This window comes from Gobio gobio (assembly GCF_949357685.1).
Source record: "Gobio gobio genome assembly, chromosome: 25".
NCBI classification, from domain to species: Eukaryota; Metazoa; Chordata; class Actinopteri; order Cypriniformes; family Gobionidae; genus Gobio; species Gobio gobio.
In genome coordinates, this window is record NC_137121.1 from 6008055 (window position 1) to 6032972 (window position 24918).

Here is a 24918-nt window from a genome sequence, read left to right on the forward strand (position 1 = left end):
CGAGTCGACGGCGAAGATTCAAAAAACACCGCGGGAAACGCGCTGGGATCCGCAACAGACTGAGAAAAAGAGCATTCAGTCCTCCTCTCCCGAGCATTTTGCTCGCAAATGTCCAATCCTTGGAGAATAAGATGGACGATCTTAGAGCCAGGATAAGTTTTCAACGGGACATGAGAGACTGCAACATCTATTGTCTGTCCGAAACATGGCTCACGCCAGCGGTCCCGGATACAGCCGTGACGCCGTCCGAGAACTTCTCTGTTTTTCGGATGGACAGAACAGCCGAGGCCGGGAAATCTAAAGGCGGTGGAGTGTGTTTCATGATAAACAAGAAATGGTGCGATCCTAGGAACATCTCCATTCTTTCGCGATCCTGCTCGCCTCACTTGGAACATTTAACTCTCATGTGCCGGCCTTTCTACCTGCCGAGGGAGTTTTCCTCGGTCATCACCACTGCCGTTTATATTCCACCACAAGCAGACACGGGGCTGGCTTTATCTGCCCTCCATGATGTGACCAGCGGCTTCATAAACAAACACCCCGACGCTGCTTTCATCGTCGCGGGTGATTTTAACAAAGCAAACCTAAAGAAAGTATTGCCAAACTTTCACCAGCATGTCTCCTGTCCCACACGAGGAGCAAACACACTGGATCATTGCTACTCTCCGTTTAAGAACGCCTACAAAGCTCGTTCACAGCCAGCTTTTGGCAAATCGGACCATGCCGCCATTTTCCTCACACCGGAATATAAACAAAGGCTCGTTCAAGAGCCCCCGGTGAGGAGGGAAGTCAAACGCTGGTCATCCCATTCAGAGATCACGCTACAGGCAACTCTTGATGACGTCGACTGGGACATGTTCCGCGCGAGTTCTGAAGACGTCAGCGAGTTCACAGAAGTGGCGCTCTGCTTTATTAACACACTGACAGAGCAAGCCACACAAACATTAACTATAACGTCCTTCCCTAATCAGAAACCGTGGGTGGACAGTTCAATTCGCACTGCAGTAAACTCGCGCACCACCGCTTACAATGCCGGTCTCCTAACGGGGGATATGAGGGAGTACAAAGCTTCATGTTACGCTCTCCGGCGCGCCGTTAAAGCCGCAAAACTCCGCTATAAAGACCGAGTGGAATCTCATTTCCAACTCAACGACTCCCGGCGGATGTGGCAGGGACTGAGAACCATCTGTGCTTTTGGAACTAAATCCTCTGCAGAGGTGAGAGCTGATCCGTTACTGGTGAACGAGTTAAACTCTTTCTACGCTCGCTTTGATGGTAATCGCGGCAGCGCGACTCCGGCGAGTGACGCGTCAGAGAGAGTCCCTCAGAGCAGCAACGGTCACGTGATCTCTGTCTCGGAGGACGAGGTTCGGAGGGCACTCAAACGTGTGGATGTCAGGAAAGCTGCTGGGCCGGATGGTATTTCAGGTCGTGTTCTGCGGTCCTGTGCTGATCAGCTCGCAGGGCTCTTTACATCCATATTCAACGAGTCCCTTGCTACATCTGTTGTCCCCACCTCCTTCAAACGATCCTCCATCATCCCTGTACCTAAGATCAGTAAACCCTCTTGCCTAAATGACTATCGTCCAGTGGCTCTCACATCTTTAGTCATGAAGGTCTTTGAGAGACTCATTAAAAACAACATTTGCTCCTCCATTCCTGACACTTTGGACCCTCTTCAGTTTGCCTATCGTCCCAATAGATCGACTGAAGATGCCATTTCTCACGTCCTTCACTCCTGCCTCACTCACATCGACAGCAAAAGTGGGAACTATGTCAGGCTGCTATTTATTGACTATAGCTCAGCCTTTAACACCATAGTTCCCATTAAGCTAACACACAAACTCCTGGATCTAGGCCTGAATTCTTCTCTCTGCCTCTGGATTGAAGATTTCCTCACTGGCAGACCCCAGGCGGTGAGAGTAGGCCAGTTCACCTCCACCTCCATCACCCTGAGTGTTGGAGCTCCACAGGGCTGTGTGCTGAGTCCCCTGCTCTACTCTCTCTACACCCATGACTGTTTGTCCACACACAGCTCCACCTCGATCATCAAGTTTGCTGATGATACTGTTGTCCTGGGTCTCATCTCCAACAACAATGAGACGGCATACTTGGACGAAGTGGAGCAACTGACATCATGGTGCCAGGACAACTGTCTCTCTCTGAATGTTAACAAGACCAAAGAACTGATTGTGGACTTCAGGAAGAGACAGCATCGGTCATACTCCCCTCTCATGATCAGCGGGACACCGGTAGAGAGAGTGAGCAGCTTCAAATACCTGGGTGTGAACATCTCCGAGGATCTGACCTGGACTACACACATCCAGACACAGGTGAAAAAAGCCAGGCAAAGACTGTACCACCTGCGCCAGCTGAGGAAATTCAGGGTTTCACCAGCCATCCTGAAAACTTTCTATCGAGGGGCGATAGAAAGTGTCCTGACTCAGTGCATCACAGCGTGGTACGGGAACAGCACCAGTCACGACTGCAAAGCCCTGCAAAGAGTGGTGCGCTTATCCGAGCGCATCTCAGGCTCAGCTCTCCCGTCTCTGCAGGACATCTTCACCAAACGCTGCAGAGGTAGAGCTACTAAAATCATCAGAGACATTAATCACCCTGCAAACTCTCACTTCACCCTGCTGCCATCTGGTAAGCGCTTCCGTAGCCTGATGGCAAAGACTGAAAGACTCAGGAGGAGTTTCTTCCCCCAGGCCATCAGACTCCTGAACTCAGTCACGTGACTCACTTCACCCCCGCACACGCATAAACATACGGTCTTTCAACATTAACATCCACATACTGCAATTGCACTGCACTTTACTTTACGTCCCTATTGTTACTGCGTAACAACCTGTAATAAACCTTGCACATTATACTTCTTTATATATACATATTATATATTTTATGTTAACCACTTATTTTTAAGTCTACAGTTTATCTCACTTATCATCCACATATTTTTTATATTTTTATTTTTATCTTATTTCCTATTTTTATCTTTTACTTGATTTATTTATAATTCTACTTATGTTAATACTTTTTATTCTAACTTTATTCTATTTCTATTTAATTTCTTGTAACTGTTATTTGCACTGTCCATGGAGCGGACCTGTTTACATTTCACTGCCAGTTGTATATTGTGTATATAACTGTGTATGTGACAAATAAAACTCTTGAATAAAACTCTTGAATAAGTATAGCCTACTGATTTCGACCACAAGGTGTCACTGTGGCCTCAACGCTTCGCCCGCGGCTACTCTGAGCTCGATTGCTATGTCTGAGGTAAACCACGCCCTCCTCATTACCCTACGGACAAAGAAATGTAGAAATACATAAATGTAGAAATGAATAAATGTGGAAATAGATAAAAGAATAAATAAATAAATATGGAAAAAAATGATATACATAAATAAGGAAATAAATGTATAAATAATTATTTATTTTAGTTTTTTTGCTTTTCTATGCATATTTATATATATATATATATATATATATATATATATATATATATATATATATATATATATATATATATATATAATTTATTTATTTTGCTTTTTACATTTATTTATGTATTTATTTATTTTATTTAGTGAAATGGCTAAGTCAATAAGTGCTCCTCTGCTACCATCTACTGGTTATAGTGGTAAAACACACATTTTGGTAACAATACCATGAGGTGTTACTAGGGTTGGGTATCGTTTGAATTTTAATGGTTCCTAATTTAGATTCCAATAGGCTATTAAAAAAAACCTTAGGTATCATTCACATTAATCACTACGCTATTATTGCAAAACATTTCATTGTAGCTGAATACCATGAACAAAAATCAACAGGCTAGCAACTTTTGCCTATGGTACCATACCATACCATACCATAGCAAAAAAAAAGCGCTTAATATAAATTTCAAGCATTATTAAAGCTACACTATGTAACTTTTCCGTCCACTAGAGGTCGCCTGTTCAAAACAAAGGCGTAGTTTGATGACGGCACGTTTGAGCGCAGAATCTTGGGACATGTGGTCTTCAGCTCACAGCCGGTGGAAAAGAGTCAGGATAGGAGTCGGGCAGAAATCATGTTCATGGATGCGATTATTAACATTACTGTAGTGAAGCAGAGCAGGAGCGAGTGTTGTGGAGCTGAGCAAGGCCGCAGGAGCGATTGAAGAGCGGGACTGTTATTATGGCATAGTCGCTGGCGGGACTTTTATTATGACACGGTTGCCGGCGGCACTTCCTCTTTTCCAGTCATGAGTTTGAGGTAACGCAGCTCTGTTTATCGTATTAGATATATCTGAGTGTGTTGAAAAGGAAGTTATGACGTTCGCTCGGCGGCTGCTATGACACTTGTTCACAATGCAGTGAGAGTAAAGCGTTTCACTGAATAAAACCGGAGACCGAGGGTGACGCAGATATGACGCAATCGACAGGCGACTCCCTCACACGCATAGCTCACACGTCCCGGCTCCTTGGTTAAAATAGCAATTTTCTCACGATTTACAAATAGTTGAAAACATTTGGGATATTCTAAGTACTCAACTGAACAAAATATATAACACTGGCCTGGTGGTTTCTGGATATTTTACTGCAAAAATCCTACATAGTTCACCTTTAAAGACAAGTAAACGCACGAAAAAGAACAATCAAACAAATGAGCAATTGCTCAAATAAATACAATTGAACAAAGATAGGATTGAAATAAACATTTTCAGGTAGGTACAGAAACTGTAATCAAATATAAAACAACACTCACTTTATTAATAAAATATAGTCTATACATTACAAATAGTTCAAAGTTATTCTGTCTAGAACAGTGAGTGAATTTTCTCGCCTTTCATTCGTGTGCTGTGCAAAAAGACGAGGAAGAGAACTCATTATCGTGCACTATTCATTCACTTTGAGAAGCCGTTCTGTGTGTGTGTGCAGTGTGTGTGTCTGCAGCACAGAAAACAGTGCGCACGTCTTTTTTGCGCTCAAATGGTTAAAAAAACACAATAAAATGCGCACACAGTACCCGATAAGCGGAATCGAAATGCGCGTTTCTTACCAAATCACTTGTTCTGGGCAATTTGGAACCGATTCTCGATACCCATCCCTAGGTGTTACTATAGTAAATCCATGGTGAATGTTGGTGATTTGTGGACTTCCTGAACTTCCTTCATGGCTCAGTGTTTCTCCTGGTCTCCACATCAGCGCTGTTTGATCTGATATCTGTGGTTTATAACAGAGAGTTCTGCGCCGAACGCTTCCACTAGATATTAATTCTGTGGCCAAATCAAACTCTTTCTCACTGGATCTCTCAGTGCTGTGTAGTAGTGTTAGACCGATATATCGGGCCGATATTTGCGATTTTTACGTGTATCGGCCGATACAAGGCTGCTGCATTCGCCGATATTTTTTCCCCTGCATTATTTACAGACAGGCGTCCACAGGGCAGCTCTCACTGTCTTCAAACTGTCTTGCTCTCTCTCCCTCGCGCATATTAATCAAAATCAATTGAGAATTGACACGATGGTAAAAGGTTGAAAGACTGAAGTTTCACGTGGAGCATTGGGAGATTTTTTCCTGAATTACCGCTGGTGTTGCTCTACAAGAGATTAAGTTAAGTGCACCTACTCTCTAAAAAATGCTGGGTTAAAAATAACCCAAGTTGGGTTGAAAATGGACTAACCCATCAATTGGGTTGTTTTAAGCAAACATTTAACCCAACCGCTTGGTCAAAACAACCCAATTGCTGGGTTAGTCCATATTAGATTAGATTAGATTAGATTCAACTTTATTGTCATTACACAAGTACAAGTACAAGTACAAGGCAACGAAATGCAGTTTAGGTCTAACCAGAAGTGCAATAGCAGCAAGTGCAGGATATACAATGGTTGCGTAAGTGCAGGACATAAAAATGTTCTGAATATATATAAATATGTATAAGTAGAGAGATGGTTATTACTATAAGTAGAACTGAATTTACAGATGAATATATACAGTGAATAAATATACAGATGGCTATTACTATAAACAGAATTTACAGGTGAATATGTACTAGAATATAATATACAGATGGCTATTACTATAAACAGAATTTACAGGTGACTATGTACTATGAATAAATATACAGACGGTTATTACTTGAACAGAATTTTACAGTTAGAGGTATACAATAATATGTTAGGCTAATATGAGGAATATAGCAGTGGATTAAGTTAGTACAATAAATTATGGACAGAGCTATCCGAAAGAAAGTGTAAAAGTGCAGTGGAAAGTGGTTGCATATTCCAGTTAGAAGTACGGTGCAAAATGCAAATGTAAACATTGTTACTGTAAATACAGTCGGCAGTGCAAATGAGCATAATCCAGTTACGGTATGGTGGTGCAGAATGCATAAGTAAACAGTTGTTACTGTAATAAACAGTCGGTAGTGCAAATAACAAAGTGAATGTAGGTGTGAGGTAGGAGAGTTCGCAGTTTATGAGGGAAGTGGATCAACGGGGGTTTGAGTTCAGTAAGGAGACAGCTCTGGGGAAAAAACTGTTCTTTAGTCTGCTGGTCCTGGTCCGGTGGATCCTGAAACGCCTGCCGGAGGGCAGGAGAGAAAACAGTCTGTGGGCTGGGTGAGAGGAGTCCTTGAGGATGCTGCGAGCTCGATGCAGGCAGCGTTTCCTCTGGATGTGTTCGATGGCAGGCAGTGGAGTCCCTGTGATGCGCTGGGCAGTTTTCACCACCCGCTGCAGTGCCTTGCGCTCCGCAACAGAGCAGCTCCCATACCACACTGCCACACAGTTGGTCAGGATGCTTTCTATTGCGCAGCGGTAGAAGTTCACCAGGATAGCCGAGGAGAGCTGATTCTTCCTCAGTGTCCTCAGGAAGAAGAGGCGCTGGTGAGCCTTCTTGACCAGGCTGGAGGTTTTGGTCGTCCACGACATGTCCGCCGAGATGTGGGTCCCCAGGAACTTGAAACTGGAGACACGCTCAACAGCCATTCCATTGATGTGGATGGTGTCGTGTGTGCCTCTTGACTCCTTCCTGAAGTCCACGATGAGCTCCTTCGTTTTGGTGGTGTTGAGGAGCAGGTTATTATCAGCGCACCATGTGGCCAGGTGCTGGATCTCCTCCCTGTAGGCAGTCTCATCGTTGTTGCTGATGAGACCAATCACCGTAGTGTCGTCCGCAAACTTGACGATGGAATTAGTTCCATACACAGGCTTGCAGTCGGAGGTGAAGAGGGAGTAGAGAAACGGACTTAGCACACAGCCCTGTGGTACACCAGTGTTAAGAGTGATGGATGTGGAGCAGGTGGATCCTGATCGAACATTCTGGGGTCTGTCAGTTAGGAAGTCCAAAATCCAATTGCACATTGAAGTGTTGATGCCCAGGTCTCCAAGTTTGGCAATTAACTTGGATGGGATGACAGTGTTGAATGCTGAGCTGAAGTCAACAAACAGCATGCGTGCATACGTGTTCTTATGGTCCAGATGGGTGAGCACAGAGTGCAGTGCCATGGAAACGGCATCCTCTGTGCTCCTATTGCTGCGGTAGGCAAACTGGTGTGAGTCCAATGTGGATGGTATAGAGTCTTTTAGGTGTTCCAGGACCAGCCGCTCAAAGCACTTCATAAGGATGGGTGTGAGTGCTACAGGGCGGTAGTCATTAGGGCACCTCGGGCTGGAGTGTTTCGGCACTGGCACAATGGAAGTGCGTTTAAAGCATGATGGTACAGCTGCTTGGGCGAGAGACAGGTTGAAAATGTCTGTAAAAACCCCAGCGAGCTGCTCCGCACATGCCCTGAGCACACGTCCAGGGATGTTGTCTGGTCCAGCAGCCTTGTGTGCGCTGATCCGGCTCAGTGCCTTGCAGACATCTGTGGAGGAGAGTGTGATTGGTGGGTGGTCAGCTGAGGGTTTGAGCTTGGTGGCAGTTTCTCTGTTGTCTCTTTCAAAACGAGCATAAAAGTAATTTAGCTCATTCAGGAAGTTGACATCAGTGGCTGCGGGGGTGGAGTGGGGGGGTTTGTAGTCACTGATGGCCTGGATGCCCTGCCACATGCGTCAAGGGTCAGAGTTGGAAAAGTGACCCTCAATCTTAAGCTTGTAGCAGTGCTTGGCCTTTTTGATGCCCCTCTTCAGGTTTGCCCTGGATGCGCTGTAGGCTTGTGCATCTCCTGATCTGAAGGCAGTGTTGCGTGACTTCAACAGGAGTCGTACTTCCCTGTTCATCCAAGGCTTCTGATTTGGGTATGTGGTGATCTGTTTCTGGGTTGTAACACTGTCGATGGTGGTATTGATATGATCCAATACTGAGGAGGTGTAGGAGTCAATGTCCGTGTGAGCGCCACTGGTGGCTTGAGAAGCAAACATACTCCAGTCTGTGTTTAGAAACCTTTCCTGGAGTGTGGAGTCTGCCCCCGCAGGCCACACCTTGATGGTTTTCATTGATGGCTTCACGCGGTTGATGAGGGGTGAATATTTGGGGCTGAGGAACAAAGAAAGGTGGTCTGACTGTCCCAGGTGGGGGAGGGGTGTCGCAACGTAAGCTCCGGCCATGTTTGTGTAAACATGGTCTAAGGTTTTGTTTCCTCTGGTGTGGCAGGAAACATGCTGGTGAAACTTGGGTAGCACTGACTTTAAGTTTGAGTGATTAAAGTCACCTGCAACAATAAAAGCAGCTTCCGGGTGATCAGTCTGTTGTTTACTGATGGCTGCGTGAAGTTCTTTCATAGCAAGCTTGGCATCAGCATCGGGTGGAATATAGGCTGCTGTGATAATGGTGGAGGTGAACTCCCGGGGTAGATAAAATGGTCTACATTTAACCATGAGAAACTCCAGGTTAGCTGAACAATGACTCCCAACAATAGCAGAGTTTGTGCACCAAGCTTTGTTAATATAAATGCACAATCCGCCCCCTCTGCTCTTCCCGGAGCCATCTAATGTTCTATCCGCCCGGAGTGTGTGGCGTCCCGCTAGCTCGATAGCGGTGTCCGGTATTCCGCTGTTTAACCAGGTTTCCGTGAATATTAGGACGTTACAGTTCAAAAGTTTCTTACTGTGTGTGATGCTGAGTCGAATCTCCTCCATTTTGTTCACTAGCGACCGTACATTGGCAAGGAAAATGCTGGGTAAAGAGAGCCGATGAGGAGTAAGCGTTAGCTTAGCACGCGTTCCTCCACGTCTCCCCCGCCTTTGTTTACGATCACGCCGCCGTCTGCGTGCACTTCCGCCCGGCCGGGTAGAGTGCAGAGTCACCGGTGTCTTAGCGATCTCAGGAAGGAGTTGTAGATTGTCCATAAAACTGTCGGAAATTCGCAAACCAATATCCAAAAGCTCAGCGCGGGTGTACGATGTAAAGGCACAACTGTTCTGTGCGAACAGACCCGAGAAGAACAGGAAAAATACAGCAAAATTGCAGAATCTGGAGAGAACCAGAGCCTCGCGATCTACTCGCACCGCCATCTTGGTCAATCTTTTTTTTTTTTTTTTTTTTTTTTTTTTTTTTCATATTCAACCCAACTTGGGTTATTTTTAACCCAGCATTTTTTAGAGTGTAACCATTAAATGACTAGGTTGTAAATAGTTTTAAAATGAAGTATAGTGCAGTCAGTGTGCACTTTATTATGCTGCTTGCTTGTTGATACTGTGTGCAATAGTGTAATTATTTTATTTATGCTTAAATATTTATTTTCAGAATTTATTTTCACCACTGAACTCTTTTTTTTTCTTGTTCTACCTCACCTGTTTTTACTATTTGTTAAATATAATTTTTTTTAGTTCAATAAATGTTCCTTTTTTTATTGTAAATTTTAAATTGTTATCATCCTGATCATTGTGTCATTTTTATGTTGTAAATTGAGGGAGCAAAAGCAGTATCGGCTCAAAATATCGGCAGCCCGTATCGGTCATCGGCTAAGGCTGATGAAAAAAAATCCATATCGGTCGATCCCTACTGTGTAGTAACGGTGTCACGTGATCGAGATCGGCCCGAGCTCACGCTCAAACGAGTAGCGTTTTGTTTGCCGTTTGACATTTCTCATATGTGACGTAAATATCCGCTCTTATCAGTTGGGTAACGTAAATTTAGTCGCACCAGCGGGAAAAAAGGGCGTAAAATGCTCCCATTAGGCCTGGAGCCCTGTACAGTGAAAAGCAAGTATGCTTGAATACTGTATGACATTGAAATATAACTAATGTGGCATGTTAACTACTTTCATGCTGCTTTTTTGTCACTTCTCAGATTCTTCACCTCTCCTTTTGTGTTGCTCAGAAGTCTGATGTTTGGGTAAATACTGATATTTAGATTCTGTTCCTTTCAAAACATTGCCCTATTTCACATGTAAATCAGGGGTTGCATCTTAATTTGTCCCTTTGGATCAAAAGACAAGCGACTTTGCAGTTGCAGGACCGCCAGGCCGAATGCAACCGCCATCCGTCACACTGAAAGCTGTTTGTGTGGCGGCTCTGAGCATCTGAATGGGACCCTGTGTGGTCTTGGGAGTGTCCTGTTAGCGCCTGTCCTGTTTACACTCCCCCCGTGAGCGTGTGTGAGGTCTCGTGTTGCTCTTGGAGCATTTGGACGTGCGATGGTCAGGGGGGGGTGTGTGTGTGTGAGGGAACCGGAGGAGCAAATGTTTGCGGAGGGCAGATGAAATCCACGGATGAATGAAGGGGCTTTTTCTGTCTGTTTGCTCTGCGGTGGAATGTGAGGAGGGTACTGAGATACAGAGGAGGAGGAGGATTCAATCCCAGTATTTGGAAAGCCGTTGGCATGCAGGTTTCTGGACCTTTTTTTGAGGGTGACATTTTGCAAACTGTGTCTTTTAAATATTTAAACTCTGGGAATCTGATCACAAATGGACAGAACTGAGGGGACGTGAAAATGGTTCTCCTATTGCTTTTGCACCAGGTAGTTACAGGAACGTTTATTGGACTTGTGTACACGATCAATATCACATTTTATTCTACACTCACCTAAAGGATTATTAGGAACACCTGTTCAATTTCTCATTAATGCAATTATCTAATCAACCAATCACATGGCAGTTGCTTCAATGCATTTAGGGGTGTGGTCCTGGTCAAGACAATCTCCTGAACTCCAAACTGAATGTCAGAATGGGAAAGAAAGGAGATTTAAGCAATTTTGAGCGTGGCATGGTAGTTGGTGCCAGTCTGAGTATTTCACAATCTGCTCAGTTACTGGGATTTTCACGCACAACCATTTCTAGGGTTTACAAAGAATGGTGTGAAAAGGGAAAAGCATCCAGTATGCGGCAGTCCTGTGGGAGAAAATGCCTTGTTGATGCTCGAGGTCAGAGGAGAATGGGCCGACTGATTCAAGCTGATAGAAGAGCAACTTTGACTGAAATAACCACTCGTTACAACCGAGGTCTGCAGCAAAGCATTTGTGAAGCCACAACACACACAACCTTGAGGCGGATGGGCTACAACAGCAGAAGACCCCACCGGGTACCACTCATCTCCACTACAAATAGGAAAAAGAGGCTACAATTTGCACAAGCTCACCAAAATTGGACAGTTGAAGACTGGAAAAATGTTGCCTGGTCTGATGAGTCTCGATTTCTGTTGAGACATTCAGATGGTAGAGTCAGAATTTGGCGTAAACAGAATGAGAACATGGATCCATCATGCCTTGTTACCACTGTGCAGGCTGGTGGTGGTGGTGTAATGGTGTGGGGGATGTTTTCTTGGCACACTTTAGGCCCCTTAGTCAAGTCAAGTCAAGTCAACTTTATTTATATAGCGCTTTTAACAATGCAGATTGTTTCAAAGCAGCTTCACAGTGTTAAATAGGAAAATAATGCAGCATAATTTTATTCAGCTGTATAGCCATTCTGGAAAAAACGCTGATGTCATCAGTTCATTTCAATTATCATACAGTGACAGTGTGGGCTTTAGATCAATAATTAGATCAGTAATTTAGTTTAAATGGTTAATTTAGTTTATTAATTAGATTTATTTCGATGTTTAGTTGAAAAGCACGCCAAGCCAGAGGCAACAGTGGCAAGGAAACCAAAACCCCATCAGGAGACCTAATGGAGAAAAATAAACCTTGGGAGAAACAAGGCTCAGTCGAGGGGGGCAGTTCTCCTCTGGCCAATTAAAAAACAGCGTATTATTATTATTATTATTATTATTATTATTATTCTGGCAGCTTTACAGCTCAGAGGTCATAATAGATCAGAATATTCGGGGGGACCGGGGGCAACATGCTGGAGACGTGTTTATTGAGGATGACATATCGATTTAAGTATTATTTAATTGTAATATTCGAACAATTGGAGTCATCACGCCGGAGACGGGTTTATTGAGATGCCGTGTCGATGAGGCAGTTTCAGGGGGAGTCTAATCACGGTCTCTCAGACACTTCAGGGTCCTGTGTTGGTCTTCTCTGGGCGCAGATCCACCATCTGAACCGGCCCGGATCCGGCTGACTGCAGTAAACCTCGGGTTAAAACAGAGAGACTATCATTAGCGTAGATGCCATTCTTCTGATGATGTCACGAGTACATCAGGTGTTATGGGAAGTGTTCCCGGTTCCGGCTGACCTAGTTAATGCAGCCTAACAATCATTTCATTGAAAAAGTGTTTTACCGGTATGTGTATGCCACAGGAAAGAGATGTGTTTTTAGTCTAGATTTAAACTAACAGAGTGTGTCTGCTTCCCGAACAATGTTAGGAAGACTGTTCCAGAGTTTAGCTAAATAGGAAAAGGATCCACCGCCTGCAGTTGATTTAGTGCCAATTGGGCATGGTTTAAATGCCACGGCCTACCTGAGCATTGTTTCTGACCATGTCCATCCCTTTATGACCACCATGTCCCCATCCTCTGATGGCTACTTCCAGCAGGATAATGCACCGTCACAAAGCTCCAATCATTTCAAATTGGTTTCTTGAACATGACAATGAGTTCACTGAACTAAAATGGCCCCCACAGTCACCAGATCTCAACCCAATAGAGCATCTTTGGGATGTGGTGGAACGGGAGCTTCGTGCCCTGGATGTGCATCCCACAAATCTCCATCAACTGCAAGATGCTCTCCTATCAATATGGGCCAACATTTCTAAAGAATGCTTTCAGCACCTTGTTGAATCAATGCCACGTAGAATTAAGGCAGTTCTGAAGGCGAAAGTGCGTCAAACACAGTATTAGTATGTGTTCCTAATAATCCTTTAGGTGAGTGTATATCTATTCATGAGAATCGATCGGGTCACTCGCATAGGTGCGCCCAAAAATGGTCACATGTGTAGAGCCCTACATGCCAAAAAGCTGGTACTTCCGCCAATATCTATAGGAACTATGAAAACGTTCCTCGGGTACAAAAGCCTCTTATCATATCGCACACCCTTTATTTTCACAAGTGTTTCCTCAAACCATATTCAGAGGTTATTTATAATGCCAAATGGATCTCAGATAACACACAACACGCTGCATCCCATAAATACACCGCCCTCGCAGAACATGTATCAGCATGGGCATGCAGTGACAGACTGGTGTAGATGTCTAGAGGTCTCAGGAGAAGCGTTAGAGATGCTCTTCATTACCAGGTGTGAACTGCAGTCTGTCTCGCCCGGCTATCCATGATCAGATCTCCCGAGAACAGTGTTATTATCAGGTGTAAACGTGACCTGGTGCTGCACAAGCGCTAATGTATATAATCTTATGGGTTTCTTGTCTTCCCTGAGTGAGCGAAAGGAGCAACAGGACATTTTGTTGGGCGGGTCAGTGGGAGAGACGAGGAAAGACGGCAGATTGGGTTTTGAAAAGCACAACTGGACATGACAGTCTGAAATTTCACTGGCAAACGAGTCTATATTCAGTGCAGTGTTCATTTGTAATGTTTGTTTTTTGTTTGTTTTAGTCATAGTTTTTCACTTTAGACACACAGATGCTCTAAATAAAAAATTGTCGTCATGTTATACAACTTAGAATATTCATAATTTTTTTTAATCAAATCTTAATGTTAAAAAAATTAATTATAGTCTTTTTTTTCTTCTTTTTTTACAAATTTGGTCAATTTTAATCTTAGTCTAATTATAGTTCATAAAATGATTCTTAAATTATATTGTCTAATTATAGTGTATATGTGTATGTGTATGTATATGTATATATATATATATATATATATATATATATATATATATATATATATATTTATATAAAACAGAGTACACACATATATTATGTAAATAAACTTTTATTTTGGATGCGATTAATCGCGATTAATCTTTTGACAGCCCTAATATATACATTAATAAAATTATTTAAAGTTTTAATTTAGTCAATGGAAACAAGATTTTAGATGACAATAAATTAATGGAGAATTATATATAATATACATATATATATATAGAAAATATAAATACATAAACATTTTATATATTATCTAGAAAATATAAATAACATCATAATGTTAATACAAAAATTATTAAATTTTTTGAAACAATCTTTTTCTTTCTAGCAAGAAATACTTTTGTTATTCTGTAATTTTTTTTCATCAGCAGTATATTTAATTTAGAGTAATTTAATCATCATGATGGCTTTTTTTTGTCATCACTTGATGAAATAAAAAAAAAACTTCATTATCAAATAGGGCTGCAACTAACCATTATTCTGATAGTCGATTAGTTTGTTGATTATTTTTTCTATTAATCGATTAATTGGATTTTTTTTTTAAAAGCCCTTTTTACTTACAAAACACACTATTCCACATCCTGCCCAATGCTGTCCTTCACACAAACGTGTCAGCCGAGGCTATGAACACACACATAGTGAATATACATTACAAAAATTAACCATGGTTTTACAACAAATAAAACAAACACATTTTTTATTAATAACTACAATAACCCTGTTTTATTATCATGTTTTTAATATCATTTTAATGTAGGGATTTAAACTGTCCTTTTGCATAGTAACTTATTTTGCATGTAATGTATAGCACAGACATGCCCTTTAAATGATCCATGGTTCTATTAGATAGTAAAACCATGTTTTTGGCGTATGGATTACCATTTGTATAACCACACAAACAACATAGTTAAGCTATGGATTGAAGCAAAACTATGGTTAATTTGGTTACCATGGGAAAAATAAATAAATATCAAAAATGATATTACCTGATTAGAGGAATGTTCTGCAGGAACACACTCACACACACACACACACACATATTCGCCATGGACACAGTACCTGTTACTGTCACTTCTTTATCCTGTAAATAGGCTACAAGAAATGTCACATTTATATTCAACTACACTCGGTTATCCCTTTACAGTTAGGCCTACTACTCTCATAAAATACGTCAATTACATGTTGACTTCTAAACCTAAATGTAGTGCCTAAAGCAGATATTTCAGCTAAATGAATGCTTTTACGTTGAGTATTAATGGTCTCCCTCTTGACTACGGCGCTCATTCAGTGAAGTCTAAAGCTTAATGTTAGGCCGACGCACTTTCATGCAAGATGGAAATACTCGCGTGAATTAGTAGCATTTACAGATGAGGATAAAACCACTGTTCTCTAGATCAGGGGATATAACCTGTCAAATGAACGTTTTGAAAGGCTTCATGTTTTGGGCACTTGGATCATGTACCTTTCCAGCATCAGCTCACTCTGTTTACACTATTTCTAGATGCACATTTTGTCCATAGAAATACGTTATTCAGTGCTGTCATTTGGCGCGACTGGTGGAAGTTGGTGGCAGACCCGACTAATCGAAAACGAGAATAAGCCGATGATTTTCATTATCGAGTAGTTGTTGCAGCCCTATTAACAAACATTTCCATCAGTGATTTCGCCCTTAGCACTGTGACGTGCGTTGTGAAGCTCGTAGTTCATAGAAAGACCTTAAAACACCAGCTGTTCATTCATAACTCGAGTGCAAGATCAGAACAGAAACACGTTGCAGTGAGAGAAATATGACCCGGCCTCTGAGCTGTTGTGTGTGTGTGTGTGTGTGTGTGTGTGTGTGTGTGTGTGGATGAATTTGTCTGCCTTCAGGCTGTAGACGGCTCCAAGCTGTGTTTAATGATTCCTCTCTGGTGTCTCTCCGTCACATCGGGGATGGATGCAGTGAGATACGGAGACCGGATCTGTGCAGATGTGCACTCGCTGCGTTCAGCATGTGGTCGAACATGTGGATGGATCACACGCGGCATTATTTGCTCGAGCTACACGCTTGCACAAACATACACACACACGCACTCAAGTTTACTTTACATGTGGGCTGCAGGAGGCACGTCTTTGTGGCTGAGACACTGGCATCTCGACTCTTTGAGTGTGTGTGTGTGTGTGTGTGTGTGTGTTTTGTGCCTGTGGTGTGCTGGGATTTTTCTGTATTCCCTCTCTAAACACCAGCAGCCTGACAGAGCAGCTCTTTGATTTTCAGTCGCTCAGCCACATGTTTGGAGCTTTATAACTCAAGAGTGAGAGAGGTTCTGTGTGTGTGTGTGTGTGTGTGTGTGTGTGTGTGTGTGTGTGTGTGTGTGTGTGTGTGTGTGTGTGTGTGTGTGTGTGTGTGTGTGTGTGTGTGTGTGTGTGTGTGTGTGTGTGTGTGTGTGTGTGTGTGTGTGTGTGTGTGTGTGTGTGTGTGTGTGTGTGTGTGTGTGTGTGTGAATGAATGTGCTAGAGTGTTACTGTACGACGTGTAGGCAAAACTAGCCGCTACAATGGATGTTGTGCATGTTGCTATGCTGTTTCTGGGTTCTTCTGGGTAGTTTATTGGGAGGTTCAAGAGTTGTGTCCCAAATGACACACTATGCACTTATACAATGCACTTTTTATTTATACTATGGCATAGAATAGTATATAAGTACGCAAATTGGGACTCGCCTAAGGCCGCTTACACCTGGTATTAAAGGGATAGTTCACCCAAAAATGACATTTTACCCCATGATTCATTCACTCACTCAGGTGTATATCAGACGAATTTGTTTTTGTTTTTTCAGACGAATACAATCAGAGTTATATTAAAAATATCCTGGCTCTTCCAAGTTTTTGTAACGCCAGTCCAAAATTTGAAGCCCAAAAAAGTGCATCCATCCATCATATAACTGCTCCACACGGCGCTGGGGGTTAATAAAGACCTTCTGAACTGAATCGAATCGGTTTGTGTAAGAAAAATATTTTATTCTTAATATTCCATATTGTTAATATTCCAAAAAAAAAAAATATTTTATTGTTAATATTCCATATTTAACACGTTATAAAGTAAAATATCCCGCAAAAGGTGTTATCCTTTCTGCGTAAGTTGAATACGGTCTGGTGGAAGCTAGATATTTTACTTTATTTTTCTTGCAGAAATGTATGACTTCACTTCAGAAGGCCTTTAGTAACCCCCATAGCCGTGTGGAGCACTTTTATAATGGATGGATCACTGATCTATATAAATGACTGGATTGCTCATGACGTCAGTGAAGCCGTCGCGCCGCCATGTTGTTATTCCCTAGTAAACTCACGCGTTCTATTGAATCAATAGGAAATTATATGATTTTACTGAGAAAACATTGCTTAACGAGTCAGCGTTTTTACATTTGAAGTCTCCCTGTATACAACACAAACGTCCTAAGCATGTAAATAGGAATTTCCCCTGCTTATTAAAAAAGTTACGTTCATATTCATTTGAGACACTTCAGCGTATCACAAATGTCAAAGCGACTTGAAAACGTAACCTGAAATCGCATTGTACTGTTGTGTTTGTGTTGTGCTGTAGTATTGTTTCTATTCATAGAGTAGCCTAGGCTAACTGCAAATGTTTCAACAATGATTTCGTCAACAGAAATTATTTTTCGTTTGCATTTTGAAGCAGTTAATTATTTAAACGACGATTAAATAAATAATACTGCATACTTAACACTTATGGAATACTCCTATAACACTTACACTTGTATGGAAACAAAGAGTTTGAAATAGATGTTGCTCAATCAGGAAATAAAATACACACAACTTATTTCGGGCAGATAACGCTGACTGCTTTATTTCCGAGACGATGGCAAACTTTGAATTGTAATACAATATAGTGCAATACAGAGGCTTGTATTAATATTTATTATATAAGCTATTCGAATCAATTTCTGCAGCTAAACACAGATATACGTTAATGTTTAATATTACTAACCCCTAATTAACGTATGCGTTTAGCTGAAGCAATTGATTCGAATAGCTTATACAATAAATATTAATACGTATTTTTTTGGATATGTATTCCAATAAATATTAATAAAATTTGGCTGTACGTCAATGATGCCCTCTGCTGGTAGGGAATAGTAAGATGGCCGCTCGAGCACTTCCGGTGGCTTCACTGCCTGATGGCAGTTTAAAATGGGAATCCAGTCATTTATATAGATCAGTGGGATGGATGTAACGAAGTTCGTAGTTATGGGAAGAAGGAGGTGGGAACCGGCAAACGTGCAAAAGACTTTAATCCATAAATAAACAAACTGAAAGTAAAAATGGCAGCCTCCTCGCGGACGTAAACAAAACACAACATAAAATCCAGGCCTGGTCGTCTCTCATCCTTCACTGTCGTCGCTCCTCCTTTTTATGCTTCGAGCTCCTCGCGTTGCTCTCTCACTCGCCCTGCTCGTCACAGTCATCTACATCTAGAATGGCTCGAGGATCGGATCAGAAGTGGACGACACAGGTGTAAACGGGCTCTAAAACATTTTGAGCCTGTCCACTTTCAATCACTTCCAGAGGTAGAGGAAATCTCATTCGACCGGATTGCTTTTGTAGTGTTAACGCTCATGTGGTCAAATACACTCGAACAGCCACTAAATGACCATCTACTCTCCGCATTATGGGATGCGCTAGCCAGACGGGATTTAAACTGTCGGCTGGAGACCCAAGTTTGGTTTGAAGATGAAAAACGCACCAAGCTCAAAGTTGTTTCTCCATCCCTGATTTCTAACACACACTCACAGCGTTCGGCTGGTCTTGTGTCTGTCAGGGCAGAAACTAAAGCTGATGTTCTCCGTGTGTCGTCTCCGGATGCGTTTATATGTAAATTGCGTGAGCTTATTTCATCCATTAGATGGAAAGATCTGAAAAAGCCCATACATTTACCCGCCCATAGACCCTCCCCTCAGAAATCAAGACAGAAGTGATTGAAAGTGGACAAAAGAGACGGATTTAAACACCAGGTGTAAAGGGAAATGCGTCTCCCTCGTCTCCTTGTGATCCGATCGACTAAAACTCATCTTAATACCAGCTATAAGCAGGGCCTGAGGTGTTTAAGGTCTTCTGAGTGTTTTTTTTTGTGTGAAGATTTAACAAGATTAAACTTGTTAACCCCAAGTTTAGTACCAGTGCTAGTCATGCTTGACTTAAAGGGTTAGTTCACCCAAAAATGAAAATTCTGTCGTTAATTACTTCCCCTCATGTCGTTGGACACCCGTCAGACCTCCGTTCATCTTCAGAACACAAATGAAGATATTTTAGTGTAAATCTGATGCTCTGAAAGGCCTCCATTGGCTCAATGGCACGGTTCACTCTCAAGACCCTTAAAAGGCACTAAAGACGTCGTTACAAAGTCCATCTCACTACAGTGGTTCTACAATAATTTTATGAATCGGCGAGAACAGTTTTTGTGCGCAAAAAAACCCTAAATAACGACTAATATAGTGATGACGATTTCAAAACACGGCCTCATGAAGCTTCGAAGCGTTATGAATCAGTGAGTCGATTCAGCGATTTGAATCGCCAAAGTCACGTGATTTCAGCAGTTTGGCGGTTTGACACGCGATCCGAATCATGATTCGAATCACTGATTCATAACGCTTCGAAGCTTCATGATGCTGTGTTTTGAAATCGTCATCACTATATTAGTCGTTATTTAGGGTTTTTTTGCGCACAAAAACTATTCTCGCCGATTCATAAAGTTATTGTAGAACCACTGTAGTGAGATGGACTTTGTAACGACGTCTTTAGTGCCTTTTAAGGGTCTTGAGAGTGAACCGTGCCATTGAGCCAATGGAGGCCTTTCAGAGCCATCAGATTTCAACTAAAATATCTTCATTTGTGTTCTGAAGATGAACGGAGGTCTGACGGGTGTCCAACGACATGAGGGTAAGTCATTAATGACAGAATTTTCTTTTTTGGGTGAACTAACCCTTTAAACTAGTTTGTGTGGTCGTGTGTGTGCATATGAATGTGTTTTTGTGTGTGTTTTGGTAGAGTTTGTCAGTGTGTGTGATTTGTGCGTTCATGATTGTGTCTTTCAGTGGCTTATTATGCTCAGACACACACTCCAGACAGAGTATTTGTGTTTGTATAGTCTGAATGTATGTTTGCATATGTTAACTGCGCATTTACACATGGACTTTCTCTCTGACAGGCTTCGTAAACTGTTTACACACACAGTAGCTCTGCCCGCCAAAGGCACATTGTTCTGTCCTTATTTGCCCAGCTTGAGTCCTGATGTAGTCGCACATCTTTATGCTAGTGAAGGCAGACCGGCTGAGTGTCGTGTCTTCAGGCCTGTCGAATCGGCATGCTGAGATTGTGTGTCCTGTTAAAAACACTGTGGGTATGTCTATGGTTCAGGTCGTAGGCTGAGGCTAATTTACAGACCTGTCAACACACACACACCACTCTGGTGCTTCTAGACCAAAACAAGTCCTACATCAGCCAGGACACATAAATAGGCCAGGAGAGCATTAGGATGTCACAGACGCTCTGAGCTGTTAGAGAGAGTGCGGTGAGTTATAACGCTCTCACACACACGTCAGGAGCGTCTCAGAACTTCTGCAGACGTCTTACCGTGAGATTAAAGACACGAGAGAAATCTCAGTGGTGTTTCATAACTGTTTGTTTGTTTGTTTAATCTTTTGATGTTGATGCTATTTAGTGAGTTTCAAAGCATTTAATGGCACAAAGAGTTCTAGTTTTCCTTTTATGTGAAATATTAAACATTTAGTGCACTCTATTGATAAAGGAGTATTTGTTGATTTAGATTTTTTTTGTGCAAAAATCCCACACCCTGTCATTTTGAAAAGAAAAGTGAAAAGAAAAGAGAAAATATTACAATTTGAAAGTCTTACTGGGCAATCGATTAATCGTGATTAATCGCATCCGAAAAGTGTTTGCATAATATATGTGTGTGTACTGTGTATAATTATTATGTGTATATATAAATACACACTCATGCATGCATATATTTAAGAAATATTTGCATGTATATATATACATACATATATGTATATATATACATACATATATGCATGCATGCATACATACACACACACATGTGTATACACACGCACACACACACACACACACACACACACATACTGTATATAAACAAACTTTTAGGTTAGATGTGATTCATTGTGATTGAAGCTTTGACAGCACTAGTGTGTGTGTTTGTGTGTGTGTGTGTGTGTGTGTGTGTGTGTGTGTGTTTTCTAATCTTTAAAATAATGGAATGCATAAATTACATTATAATACAATACTTTTTTTGTATACACACTGTGTACTAATGTATATATATTATGCCTGTCAAATGATTAATGGCGATTAATTGGCATCCAAAATAAAATTTTATGTTTACATAATATATTTGTGTGTGTGTGTGTGTGTGTACAAGTATAATAATTATGTATATTTGAATACACACACATGCATGTATATATTTAAGAAATATTTGCATATATACACAGTATATATATTATTTAATTTATATTAAATGTAAAATACATATTTTATATATATATATATATATATATATATATATACACATACATACATATACAATTCTTAAATATGCATGCTTGTGTGTGTATTTTTATATATACATAATAATTATACACATTTGTCCTTGCTTCAGTCATGAATATTAAAGCTGTTTTCTTACATTCAGTGTTAACCTCAACTAATAATTCAGGTCAAGGTTTGAATAAATAGTTTTTAAAGGAGCAAGTTGTTGAGTTAAACTGATTGAAATTCGGAGACAAATTTCTCTACGTTGAAATTTTCCTCTTTAATTAATTAGGATACATTAATGACTGTATTAATAAAATGAACGGAATATGATAGCAAACAGACCGTCTGCTGTGCTGTGCTGTTCAAACATGCTTAATGGCTGCTCGTCTCCTAAGTTTATTTGCTAATTGGTATGACAAGACCATTAGTGTTATTTACTTAATTTCTCCAGAGTTAGCAAAGCATCTAATCTCCATCTGTAGCTCCTCAGGGTTCGTTGTTTGAATTGTTCTTGCTTAATTTTTTTCCCATTCCATCACTGTAGAGATTAAATGAGCTTTAGTGTGGTAATGTAACAACTCATCCGCTCTCGCAGGACTTCCGCGGTTCCTCAGTCAGCCGGAGGGCGTGTCTGTGCGCATGGGCGGCACTGAGATGCTGAGCTGTGAGGTGACGGAAGAGCTGGTGCCGTTCAGCCGCTGGGAGAGGGACGGTCGGGCCGTGGAACTGGAGGTCAGGGTGATACGGCTGCCCAGCGGAGCTCTGGTCATCAGCAACGCCTCCCAGACCGACGCCGGACTCTACCGCTGCACCATAGATGGTCTGGGACCGGCCAAATCCACGGAGGAGGCTGAACTACAGGTGTCCGCAGGTACAGATGCCAAAGATTGTAAAGTCATGTTTTAAAGGGGTCCTTCACCGCTGGCAAAACGGCCTTTCAATTAAAGTGGCTGCAAAGCCAAATCGGTTTATCATGATTTCGGGTTAAAGGGTTTTTTCACCCAAAAATGAAAATTAGCCCATGATTTACTCACCCTAAAGTCATCCTAGGTGTATATGACATTCTTCTTTCAGACGAATAAAATCTGAGTTATATTACAAAAGTCCAGGCTAAACCAAGCTTTATAATGGCAGTAATAGTTGCTCTGTTTTTGAAGTCCATAAAAAGTGCATCTGTCCATCATATAACTGCTCCACGCGGCTCTGGGAGGATAATAAAGGCCTTCTGAAGCGAATCGATGCATTTGTGTAAGAAAAATATCCATATTTAAAACTTTTTCAAGTAAACTTTTGGCCGACCGCCTTCCCTGTTCAATTTATGGAATAATTGTTGAAACTTCCCCTGCTGATTGAAAGACTAACACGACCAGCTCCGCTCGTCACGAACGCATCTTGAGTTTCACTTTCAACACTTTTCCAAGGCAGTCGGCCGAAAGTTTACTTGATAAAGTTTTAAATATGAATATTTTTCATACACAAACGCGTCGTGAAGGTCTTTATTAACACCCCAGAGCCATGTGGAGCAGTTATATGACGGACAGATGCACTTTTTATGGACTTCAAAAACAGAGCAACTATTACTGCAATTCTAATGCTTGGATTAGTCTGGACTTTTGTAATATAACTCCGATTTTCATATACACCTAGGATGACTTGAGGGTGAGTAAATTATGGGCTAATTTTCATTTTTGGGTATAACACCCTAAAGTCATCCTAGGTGTGTATGACATTCTTCTTTCAGACGAATAAAATCGGAGTTATATTACAAAAGTCCAGGCTAATCCAAGCATTAGAATTGCAGTAATAGTTGCTCTGTTTTTGAAGTCCATAAAAAGTGCATCTGTCCATCATATAACTGCTCCACGCGGCTCTGGGGTGTTAATAAAGGCCTTCTGAAGCGAATCGACGCGTTTGTGTAAGAAAAATATCCATATTTAAAACTTTATCAAGTAACTATCGACCCAGAGCCGTGTGGAGCAGTTATTTGACGGACAGATGCACTTTTAATGGACTTCAAAAACAGAGCAACTATAAATCAAATTCTAATGCTTGGATTAGCCTGGACTTTTGTAATATAACAATTGTGTTCGTCTGAAAGAAGAATGTCATATACACCTAGGATGACTTGAGGGTGAGTAAACTATGGGCTTATTTTCATTTTTGGGTGAACTATCCCTTTAATTGCGATTTAATCATGCAGCCCCATTCAAAATCTTAAAATATTATAGCTATGGAAATAATACAAATAAAGTATTATTATTTTATTGATTGATTGAATTGGGAATTAACTTTGTGAAATGTTCACTGGATGTTTCGCTTTACACATTTGTGTGTGTGTGTCTTCGCAGATTCGGGTGTTGAAGAAAAACTAGAGACTCTCCAGGGCCCGGTTGCCGTTGGGAAGGTTGTCGGGGAGAGCGTGTTGTTGCCATGCGTTATGAAGGGATACCCGGTACCCGTGATTCGCTGGACGTTTAACGACCGGCCGATTGACGAAGGGTAAGTGTCTTTGCACTCCTAAACCATCCGACTGACAGAACCCTTGAGATAAACGCAAATACTTTAAAGCTACACTGTGTGATATTTCCCCCCATCTAGTGGTGAAAAGGTATATGACCATCCAGTGAATATTAGTTTCTGTTCCTCTCAATTCCGATTTCGTTTTAACTCCTACGGTGGCCGATTTAGTCCAAGATTAATATGGCTTCCAGTTCGACCTCGTCCACATTCGACACGGTGCCATCGAGTGTTAAAACGCGAAAGGCGAAGCTTGAATTTACGGGTATGTCCCTCTTTGGCTAATGTACTTTCAAGATGGAGGGCCAACATTGCGACCGGCATTCGAACCCCTCACCCGTATGTGTTTTCAATGGCATATTATAAACTTACGAGAATACTTTATTACTTGAAAGAAGTAAATATACATTAATGAGCACATATTTTTGAAAGAACTAAGTGTTTTTAGCTAAGAACAAACTAAAAAAGTTACACAGTGTAGCTTTAAAAGTGTGTCATGTTGGCACAGAGAATCTCTGATTTTCCTGTCGAATCCTTGGATGGATGCAAGAAACGGCGCGTGCAGGTACAAGCCAAGAGCACTGCAGTGGGATGGCGAAGTCTCTCAGATCCACCGGCGTTCAGTCACACTCTGGCAGCAGTCGCCCATCCTCGGTGTGGCTTGGCATACTAACGCAAACTGGCTGCGGATCACCAC

The 24918-nt window shown here is 41.6% G+C and overlaps 1 protein-coding gene across 1 annotated transcript in view; it reads left to right on the plus strand.

Annotated features, from left to right (window-relative positions):
* Positions 1–24918, plus strand: part of neo1b (neogenin 1b) — a gene marked incomplete at its 5' end in the record, with an annotated part of 223526 nt that overhangs the window by 110366 nt on the left and 88242 nt on the right. The window contains 2 exons of the mRNA XM_079809544.1: positions 22300–22575; positions 24053–24203. Of these exons, the coding sequence (XP_079665670.1) occupies positions 22300–22575; positions 24053–24203 (427 nt within the window). The remainder of the gene's footprint in view (positions 1–22299; positions 22576–24052; positions 24204–24918) is intronic.